Source organism: Poecilia formosa, unplaced genomic scaffold (assembly GCF_000485575.1).
Source record: "Poecilia formosa unplaced genomic scaffold, Poecilia_formosa-5.1.2 Scaffold5, whole genome shotgun sequence".
NCBI lineage: Eukaryota > Metazoa > Chordata > Actinopteri > Cyprinodontiformes > Poeciliidae > Poecilia > Poecilia formosa.
In genome coordinates, this window is record NW_006799944.1 from 4,671,854 (window position 1) to 4,683,195 (window position 11,342).

The 11,342-nt window shown below is 37.6% G+C and overlaps 1 protein-coding gene across 1 annotated transcript; it reads left to right on the forward strand.

Moving 5' to 3' along the window:
- Positions 1-6,315: 6,315 nt before the first annotated feature.
- On the forward strand, positions 6,316-8,575 carry tmem230b (transmembrane protein 230b). Its single transcript, XM_007564313.2, has 3 exons — positions 6,316-6,668; positions 7,928-8,050; positions 8,145-8,575. The coding sequence occupies exons 1-3, from the start codon at positions 6,573-6,575 to the stop codon at positions 8,283-8,285; spliced, it is 360 nt and encodes a 119-aa protein (XP_007564375.1). The 5' UTR covers positions 6,316-6,572; the 3' UTR covers positions 8,286-8,575.
- Positions 8,576-11,342: the final 2,767 nt, after the last annotated feature.

The following is an 11,342-nucleotide window of genomic DNA, read 5'->3' on the forward strand; positions in this document are numbered from 1 at the left end:
GCGCGAGTCCGGCAGAAGGCACCGAGGGACATAATTGGACGCTTTTGTTCTGTATGCACGATAAATTGATCGTTTCATCAAAGCAAATGTGAGAAATGGAGCTGCTTTCAGAATTGACAAACAATTTTCACAGCAATTTGGGTTAGAGCTGTCATTACCTTTGAGGAGATTATGCCTTATGTCATTGTGCATGCGTGCACTGGCCCTGGAGGAGAAATTAATAATAATAATAATAAAGAAATCCCTTTCAAAATCAGTATTTGATAAACAGCGAGAGTTGTGTCATTATGTCATGGATGCAGAACAAGCTGATGATTCATGCTTAAAAGGATTGACTAAAACGACGAAGCTATGATCCTCATCTGCACACCGGGCTTGTTAGCGGCTCGACTGTGTGTTGTAAAACTAATTAAAGCCGTCTGACTCGCCCATTCACTGAGGTGGACTGCTGCGTTTGAAACACACTGAGATCAATATCCCCTGCGCAGGAATACACACTTACCATCACAGGGGCAACAACCCTGAGCCGAGCATTCGCACTAATGTTGGCATTTTCAGTGACATTCAGTCTAATTGCATATCAAGAGAGTTTCCCCTCCGGCACGTCTGACTGATAAAAATCTTTTTGAAAGAAATTCAGATTTCAGCAGGTAACCGAAGACAGCTAACATCATCCAGGAGCCAATCCAAAAAACCGTCTCCTTTTATTCAGACTCGTTTGTCATCGAACCCTTGCTTCCTGTGTGTCATGCTGTCATCTTTTTTCTTTCAGCATTGCAGTTATACTGTGCCTGCCTTTCTTTTTTATTTATTTATTTATTTTACATTCGTGAGCTTAAGGCAAAAACAGAATTGACATTATGGTAGAAGTGTGATATTTCTGTCATTGCACAGATGATGTTCTCCAGGCTGGGTTTCAGCAGTCAGCCGTCCACCTACACACACACACACACTCAGACTAACTCCAGCCTCGCACCTGAAACGACTGAAGCCATCAGAGGTAATGGAGTGGATTTGAAGACTCATGGCTGTACTGTGCAGCAGCAGCAGCCCCTGCATGGGCGTCAACTTGTCGCTTTTTGGCATCAGTTTGTTGGGTTTGGAGCCAAGCGCTTGGATTCTGTGATTAAATCAAAGTTGACAAACCTTTTCCTAATTAATTTTGCCTAATCACCAACACCACTCTGGTGTAGTTATAGATTCTCAGCAGGCTATCTCAGGCCATGTTTCTGTTCTCTATGGCAAAAAAGGCAGCAATTAGACGGGATTTTAGTACCTCAGTGGTTGATATGATGTTTGTACAGGAGATTATGTCTGGGAACATAAAACCTATCTCTCAACAGGAAATATTTAATAAAACTGAAAGTGGCACATAATATGAATGACTTAGGTTCTTAGTATGCTATTATCTTGACATGGTGAAGGGTTTTTAACGTATTTGACGTGTTCTTTTTAAGGGTGATGTCGCAGCAGATAACCTCAATGAAATAAAAGCAGGAATGATAAATTAAATTATTAAAAAAACTGTAAAACACCTATTAGAAATCTCTGTAAAATATCAAAATTGGATAAAAATACATTTGGGAACCACTCAGATGTACTCCCTCTAAACTGGCTAAAATAAAACACCCTGTTGGCAGTGGGTGTGTGAACCTATTTAGTTTGTAAACACATTCTTGTTCATATGTTTTTATTAATTCAATAACACAAAATAATGTTCTTTTCCGGACTTGGAAAAGTTGGATTAGATCTCAGTATGTCATTGTTTATTAGTATTTCTAAATAAAGAACAGATTACGGCTTCAAAGTATCGCACACAAATGAACTCCCTCTGATATTTGGATAAATGTCCCTCACAAAGCCACAGCAAAACCCACACACTATTAACAAGCTTTGTGCACCATTGTGGCTGGACATTTGACCACTTCTCAGATCAGAAATGGTGGAGCTCATTTAAAGAGGTTGGTTTCCTGGCATGAACCCAGCTTCCAGGCGCAACACATGAGTTTTCTGAGGATTCGGGTCGTGGCCGTTCCAGAAGCTTAATAGTGAACTTGCTTTATCCTTTCCAAAATCAGCTTTGACGTCTGTTTTGGATTGTTGTCGCGTGGGAATACCCAAATGTTGTTCACTCATTTGACCCAAAATGTCACCATCCGATAAAAGAATAATGTCAGGACGTTTAGGAGAAGCAAATCATTCACCGAGACTCAAACCTGTCTTAACATCAGTGGCACTCTCTGTGTTCAACGCTCAAAGTGTGAAATAACATTCAAAGTGTGGATCCATTTGATTTGTCATATTTGCTGTCATTGATACCTTAAAGTTGTAGCTTTATTGCTACGGTAACAGCAGCAATAACCTTTTATGTTTTCATTTTATTTCCATTAATCGTATCTTTTTTTATGTACTGCCCTTTCATCGTCATGCATTTTTATTTTTCTTTGTAGGTAACGTTGAGTTGAGTGGAGTTGACAATTGTCACTGTCCACAGAAAAATGAATTTGGCATCAGCAAGGGCTGAGGAAATGTCAACCAAGAAGTTATTGCCCCAAAATCAAATCTGGGTGACATTTACAGCTTCTTAAGGACAAGCCAAAAGCCTTCTGGAGAAAACATTTGCAGTAAGATGAGACAAAGACAGAGAGCTGCTTGGTCAGAATAGAAAAAAGAGATGACTGGAGAACCCAATATGAGGTTTCCAAACTGAGAACACTGCATCTGCTGTCAAGCATGGTGGTAGCAGTGTCATGGCTAGGATCTGTATAAGAGAACTGCTTGCTGAGCAATGAAGAACTTCTTCAACTTCACCTCTGATGAACTGCTGGATTTAAATTTGGACACAGTCGAGTGTTCAGACAAGACAACTGTCCAAATGACCTGGTCAAAGTAGTTTTAGATAAAGCAGACAGCCAATGCGCCTCTGGAAACGTCTCACATTCACACAAATTAAGAAAATGTCCAGCCAGGATAACAAAAAGAGGCATTCAGGCTTACTGTGGGTATGTATATGTTTGAACAGGTATGTGTAATATTCACCTTGTTTGGATCAGAAAGAATCCAGACTTGTGAACCCAGATTTTCTTTGCAAAGTTCATCAAAGTTGTTTGTTGTATAATGATTTCACCTGAAAAAAAAAGCAGGAGTTCAGATAGCTCAACAAAAGCCTAGAATCAGTATTCACGCCGACGATCGGTGTAAAGTGTAAAAATCAAATTCATCGCTATTTCACGTGCTGTTAGAAACATCAAATTCAGATTTTAATGGCAGTCCCCAAACATTACGCTGTTGCCAGCAGAGAAGTCAACCAGAGTAACGATGCATGCAATAAATCTTTGCCCAAAATGTTGCTCCATTTTCTGCGAAGGATAAAGATCTTGTATTGCAAGGTAATCTCTTTCCCACTGAGAGCATTAGAGGGAAAAAAAAATCACAACATAAAAAGAGATTGACAGGGAGCAGTATTTCATAAAGTATGTTTTATAATTTGAAAATCCTGTTGCTCAGCTGCACCTATATGCACATTAGATCGCCTCTGCAACCTGTTGGATCCTTGCCTGAAGCGGATGAGCTCCAGGCACACTGCCTGATGCTCACACGGCGTAATAACGCTTTTGGGGCTTTTAGCAGACTCTGGGCATGGTTCAATCTGCAGATGCTTTAATGGTGAGCGACATAATTAACTCCAGAACGAACAGGTCTCTAATTATGGCCTAACTGCCGCTCTTTCGCTCTTTAGCATCATGCTCAGGGTTTCAAAGAGGGCAAACGCTGCTGTCTTCCGAACCCGCGGATGTAGTGTCATGAGAGCACACACACACACACACACACACACGCACACACACACACACACACACGCACACTCTTAACTCAGGGCTCAGAGCACTCAGCTGTTCAGAGCGGGCATCACGGTCCTGTGGCGGGAATTATCCAACATGACAACACACTCTGCCCCCCACCCCCCCATCTGACTAGTGCCTATCATCTGATTAATTAATCAACACTCCAGATGTCCCGTTGGCAGCGTTGTGATTTGGGAATTTGAGGTGGCTGAAGCTGAGAATGCACATGACATCAGATTGAACTTGTAAAGCACGCAAGTTTCTGACGTTTGCAGCTGCAAACGTCAGAAAACACACCCAGACGACAGATGAAGTAACGTCTGAAAACAAGCAGCAGGGGTGGCACTTCCAACCAGATCAATCCATCACTGTGACTGTATTCTGGCTACATTCATTTTCAATTCATGACTGTAAAACAATTGCAATTTTTTTTCCTTGTCTGGCGGATTGTTTCAAGGCCACGGAGCAGACAAATTAAATGCCATGTTTCTAAATTTGGATAGAGGTTGGGAGTGTGTGTGTGTGTGTGTGTGAGCAGCTCATTCATTGACCTTGAGTGCAGGTATTGAACATCAGAGCGAGAGGATTCAGAACAGATAAGAGGAGGGTTATTTAGCGTACAAAGGAGGATGCACCAGCGACACAGCTGTGATGTTCGCTGGGGATCAGAGCCGATACGCAGTCACAGAGCATTAGACTGGCATGATTAATAAAGCAAAGGTCACATCTCACCTCTGTTGTCAACAGTGCAGACAGGAGTGTGCACATGCAACATGTCTGCACTATTAATTATTTAAAGAGACATTAATGAATTGTGTATGACTGTATTGATCCAATGCAAAACTGAATGGCTGTCTAGTTATAAAGACAGAGCCTTGCAAAAAGTATTAACATTCCGTCATCTCGTTTGCATTTAGTCACATCGGAACCACAAATTACATTATATTTCATTGTGATCTGTTATGACAGAACAACACCATTTACTTGTGCAAAGCTATTGCTTTTTACACAAATAAAAATCTAAACAAGTATGTGGTGGGTGTGCATCCGGACCCCTTAGGAAGCACAAAGGAGATACTTTGATCCAATGAGTCAAGAATTTAACTTTTTAGTCTGTTTTCAAAACACTAAGTATGACGGAAAACTCTGCACACCCACCGAAAGACGCCATTCTTGTGATGACACTTTGGTGACAGCATCATGCTGTGGAGATGCTTTTATAGGAAACTCGTCACCAGTGATGAGAAAATGAATAGAGCAAAACACAGGAAAGCAAACTGCAGATATTCACTCTAAAGAAAAAAACAAAAGCGGTTCCTTCTGCAAATACACCTAAAATACTGAGCAATCTGAGTGAGCCTAGAGGGCATCGTAATAGACAACTTCTCAGTAGGAATACCAAGTGCAGATGAATTGTTTTAGGGCTTGTCTTCCTCCTGAGACCATCAACATGCCTGTAAACTATAACGATGCGACTCATAGCCAAGGTCAGCATACATGTATGACCATTCTTGACTCATTCTGCCTAAAACAGAGGTTGTGTTTATCTAAATAAGTATCTCCTTTAATTATTTATTTCAGGGCCATGGTCTGCAGCTGCAGTCTTTGGCTGTTTTATTTATTTCATCTGCATGACTAATGAGGTGAAGCTATTCGCCTTTGTAGATGCAAACACCTAAACAGCAACTTTTTAGAGGCCTGGGAGAATTTATGTATTTTTTGAATAATATTAATAATTAACTGGTCCAATTGCAAAGATTTATGGTGATGAATGGGAAATCATTTAAAAAAATATTTAAAGGAAATCTGATCCTGTCATCTGCTTAATACTTCAAAAAAAATGTTGCATCATTTTTATCAAGTGAAAAATAAACAAGCACTTATTTTCAGTTGTATTTTTTTCCTGTCAGCTTGCAAAATTATTATTATTATTATTTTTTTATTTTTATTTTTTGTGATTTTGAAAAGCTCCTCTGAGACTGAAAAACAGATCTCAGAGTATGAGTTTCAGCTTCTGTTTCACAGAAATGCGTCAAAAATCTGCAGAGAAGACAGAAACTCTATCATCTGAGGACACACAGTGATTACAAGGCTGTCCTGAGAGACAGAATAGCTCGAGGATTGAACATCCACATAACAAAGTGAATCCTGACACTGCAGTGTCATTCTGTTCTGACATGCTCGCTTAATCGAGATTTGACTGCGCCCTCTTGTGGGGGACAGTGAAAAATGCAAGTGGTCACTGAACCAGCCGTTGGTACAGGTGGCAGTGACGGCAGGGACCGAGTCCTGTTAGAAAATAAAATATGTGTAATGAATCTATTTCATATTTAAGTTTCACTTTCTGGATAAAAAAAAGGTTTCATTTTCCGAAAAGAGTGACAAAAAGTTGAACTTATTCGTGAATTTAAACTATATAACGTAAAATACCAAACGTTTTCACTGCGTAACGATGACGTTTAGGCCGCGCGTGCGCATAGCCGCAGATCTGTAAGCCGTCGACACGGAAGACTCAGGTTCTAAACAACACCTCGATGTTGCTACAGAACGCGTTGTAGACATTTGTAGTCACTCTGTCTTAACTGGAGAATATTATATTTTTCTTTAACTATTATAGCTTGTGAGGTAAACATTAAAAACATGGCTGCCGCTCTGTTAATTGTATTGTAGCTTGTTTGCCTCAAGAACGCCGAGAGTAAACTGTGGCAAGCTCCCGAAAAGCAGACGAAAATGCCAGCTCGTAATATTGTATCCCACGATACTCCTAACAGCAAAGTTAAGTACTCCAGGTTAGCCACAGATGATGACGGCTACATTGATTTACAGGTAAGAAGTGACTAGGTCACATTTGCTACTTTAATGCTGCTGATCAGTCCTCCTCAGTCATTAAAGTTGAATGTCTGCCTTTTAAATAGCTTTATTCAATCAACATAGTCTAATGACTTTGATATAAAAGAGCAGATCTGGAACAAACCAGTACTGAGGCAAAAAGAAAAAAAATCACTTTCAGTCTTTAACGATATTATCCAGTAGTTCACACGTTTCACTATGTTGACAGAATATAAAAGCACATCTGCGTTCCCATGCATAAAATGGAAAAACAAAATGCACCATTGTTTACGTCAAATTAAATATTAATAATTAACTAAATACTCCATTAATGATTTCAAGAGTATCATTAAAAAATGAACTGAAGGAGAAATGCTGTCGTTTTTCTCAAGAGGTCACTGTGTTTGATTTTTTTTTTTTAAATGTCATTCTGTTTTATTGTTTATAATTGTGTATTATTAAATACATTTTTTATTTGCATGGCTACTTGGGTCCCTTTTCTAAAATAAATGTTTGCTTTCAATTCTTGGTTCATTAAGGGTATAAATAAAATAACAAAAAAAACCTTGATTTTCAGCAGTCATTTTCTGCCTGTGACCCTACAACGATAAGCAAATATATGATGGATGGATGTTTGAGATTTACTGCACACAGTGTCAACATTAGATGGTGGTATTAAAACCTCTGAAGGGGATACTACCTTTTTCAAAAACTTTCATTTTGGCTGGAATGATGGTATAGCTTATTCAGTTGCTGGAAGATTGGTAAGTCTGTTTGACACATTGACATTTATGCAGTAAATAACAACCCACAAAAATATATTCATAAAAAACACTGTATTGTCCAGAAATGTCCAAACTCACCAAAACCCCTCCTTTAGTTCAAATTACATGAGTTAGTTTTAAAATTTCTTATTCATATGTGTGTTGTTCTGCTTGGGTTGAATGTTAAATCTGTCAGAGCAGTGCATGGAGCCTCGATTTTGTAATAACCCATGATATTAGTATTTTGTGAGACTAATTCTCTAAAACTTCACCCTGTTAGTTTGGTTATTGTCATAATGGTAGCAAACATATGGCCTCAACAGAGTTAAAACCTTGAAAGATTCTTTCTAGACTTTGTGCAGCTGCTGCTGTTGCCTTTTAAGCTAGTTCATATTTTAGGCAATAACTATCGCACTCGGGATGTTGTCTGAAACTTGGACAACTTTTGTGTTTCAGAAAAGATTTTGATTGCTAATTTATCTTCCTCTGCAGTTCAAACGGAGCCCACCCAAGGTCCCATACAAAGCGATTGCCCTCGCATCAGTGCTCTTTCTCATCGGCTCTACTTTAATCATCATCGGTGCTCTTCTTTTGGCCGGATACTTTGGAGTTACCGTGAGTTTTTTCTAAAAGTAGACCTTTTTTTGTCTTATGTTTGTGTGCAGTGTTATGTTAATATTGCTTAATAAAACGTTGCTTCATGTTTCAGAACTCCGACCGAACGGTGCCCGTGCTGATCATCGGCATCATAGTTTTCCTGCCTGGGATTTACCACTTACGGATAGCTTACTATGCATCAAAGGGCTATCCTGGGTACTCCTATGATGACATCCCAGACTTTGATGACTGAACCACACTAAAACCTCAGCGGCAGTCTTTCTTCATTCGCATCCATTCATGTATCGCTTGTACTGAATTTAAAATAGCTAATAACAGCTTATAGCTTAATCACGTTTTGGAAATCGGTGTTCTTTGTGTAGATTTCAATTTCTAGTTAGTTTGTGAATGTGTTTATTTTAATAAATTATGAAAATGATCTTTCAACAATTCATTCGCTTATTAATGCCTTTTTTGTGATTCAAGTGGTTTATCCTTGTAGTAAATAATAATTAACTGTAAAATAAAATCATTGTTCTCAAACTTTGAGTGTCAAATTTCCAGCTTTTAGAAGTAGAAGTGATTAATCATGTTATCCCCAATGCAACAGTTTGGCCTGTAATTTACTTATGTATACATAAGATCAAGAAAATAGTTTCCCGCACCATGATCCTTACTATTTATCAGCTAAAGCCTGACTACTTTCCAGATTTGTTTTTTTTTTCTTGGAGGATTTCATGTGATTAATTCCGATCCTTTGATCTCCATATGGTGCACCTGGTCCCTCTGAGTCAGCATTATCAAACGGGGCACTACTAAAGCAATTACGAGCCTTTCCCCTTTTTGATCTCGGCTATCAACCTATAAATATCTGCAATTTTGAAGCAACCTGATGAAAAGCCGACCCCATTTTGCACAGCAGGACATCAAAATCATGGAAAGATGTTGCTGGTAAAGGTTGGCCTTCTGTAATCCCGTCAGATGCGAGGCTACCTGCTGCTCTCCAAAGGGATAATTCAAGGATGCTTCCCTGTTTTAATTGCCACCCCTCGATCAGTTACCAACCGCACTGTACCTGATATTAGTCAGATCGGATTATTCTCCGTAAATCAGATCAGGAACTTTTTTCCAGCAGAAAGACTGTTTTTTTTTTCTTTTCATTGACTACTGCGTTTCTTAGGAAAGCAATAACCATATTGCCTAAGAAATCATCTGCACTCTACTGCATTTTTATGCACCTGTATATGTTGCAGCTATATTACAGTAGTCTTACCTATTATTACCAGCCATACAAAATCTGAGCCTTTTTTTTTTGTTTAATATATTTATTTATAGACTGTGTTTCTCACTTTGTCTTTTTATTGCCTATTTCTGTAATTTCTTACTAGCTGTAAGTAATAACACTAAGTGGCTGTAATATGCCACAAACACACACTAGTAATAGTAATAACAATAATAATTATGATTATATTAATCATTATTATTCATAATGTTATGTTTATCATTATTAAAAACATAATGATAAACATAACTTTATAATTAACGTTATTATAACGTTAACATTATTACTACAATAACGTTGTTATAACGTAATGTTATAACAGTTGTTAGAATAATAATAGTATTATAATTATTATATTAACATTATTATTATGTTATTAACGTTATTATCATGTCGTTCCGGGGGGACGGTGGGGATTGGTTTGTGGCAAATTACCGCCACCTTGTGGTGCTATTTCCGGCTCCTGATTGGCCAATTTTAAATGTAACGTACAACGCCCCAATGTGCGTTTATTTATATTTCAATGACTAACTTTACCATCTTGTCATGGCAGAGCTGCAGAAGTGATTTTAAGGTAAGATCATGGAAAACGTTTGTGAATGCATTGCTTTGGGTCAAGGAAAACAAAATTATAGAACGATGTTTGAAACTAAAGTGCGAGATTAGCCATAACATTTAACTACTAGCTATGTAAAAATAGAATGAAATACAAGACAAGAGCCATAATCCAACCATTTTTGCATTTCCGTGTATTTCAGAATAGCAGAGGCCGAATACGTCTTGCTAGGTTCACCGGTTCTAATTCAGAGCTAACAGTTTGCTCAAAATTGACTGTGGACAAGTTAGATATGTATCAGAAATATACATTTAATAGAAAATGTACTTACTTTAGCAACTTAGGTTTTTGAAAAGTATGCTAATACTGTTACGACCGTAAAGACGATAATGAAAATTATGTAATATTATTATTATTATTTTTTTTTTAAGAAAGCCTTAGTTACAGGAAATGAAATGAAATGAAATGAAATTTTATTCGAACATGATACAAATATAAAAAAATAAAAATAGTACACAGTAACAAGAAGTGCATAAGAAAGAAGAGAAAATACAGATTTTTTTGTTTCAGTTAACATATCATGCTCAAAATGGGGTAGGAAGAAGTGAGAACTTATAAACTCCTACAGGAAGCTTTGACAATATAATTTATCGGTACTTGTGTAATGTTTCATTGATAGTGTTTATGGACCCTGGGGGTGGAGGGTATGTTTGCATTTGCTGTAAGCTGTAGGAAACGTGTCAGACGGCTGCGTGTTTTCCTTTTGTTACAGTCACTAGTATTTCCCACCGAAAGGCGCTTTTGTTTGAGGCGCTAAATTGCCAGCTTCGACAAGTTACAGCGATTGAGGGATCATTAACGGAAGTAAATGTTTGTTCTTTCAAAATTAAAGCATTCTATCGTCGTTCAGAAAAAAAAGTGTATTTTGTGCTCTTATTAGGAACATGGTTTTGATTTAGAGAATGTCCTCTTAATTTTGCCGTAAGCTTGTTTCATGCGCTATTGACTTTTATTTCATAAATGAAAATTAGACGTTGCTAAGTAAGTAAATCTGATTTAAAAAAAAAATCACATTTATTTTCACAGTGAAAACACCCTATAATTTTACCCCAGTTCGCCTCTGTAAAAAAGAGCCTATAAATAAAAAATTTCTAGAGCATTAGGGCCAAAGAACATTTTACAATAGAATTTCAATAATCAGATATTATTTTATGTCAACTACCATTTTTTTTTACATAAGAATGAGAGTAAGTTAGGTTGTTTAAACAGTATTCAGTTTGAAAGGTTAACAAGAACAAAATCATTCAGCTATCAGGTTATTAAGCTAAAACAAAAAGGGAAACGATAGCCTGCTGTGGAAAAACAAAGCAAACATGTTATAGATTATATCTTTTTATCTCACCTCAAACAGACAGTTAATGTTTTAATTTATGATAATCTAATATTGTTGTATTTGTCATTGTCTATTGCAA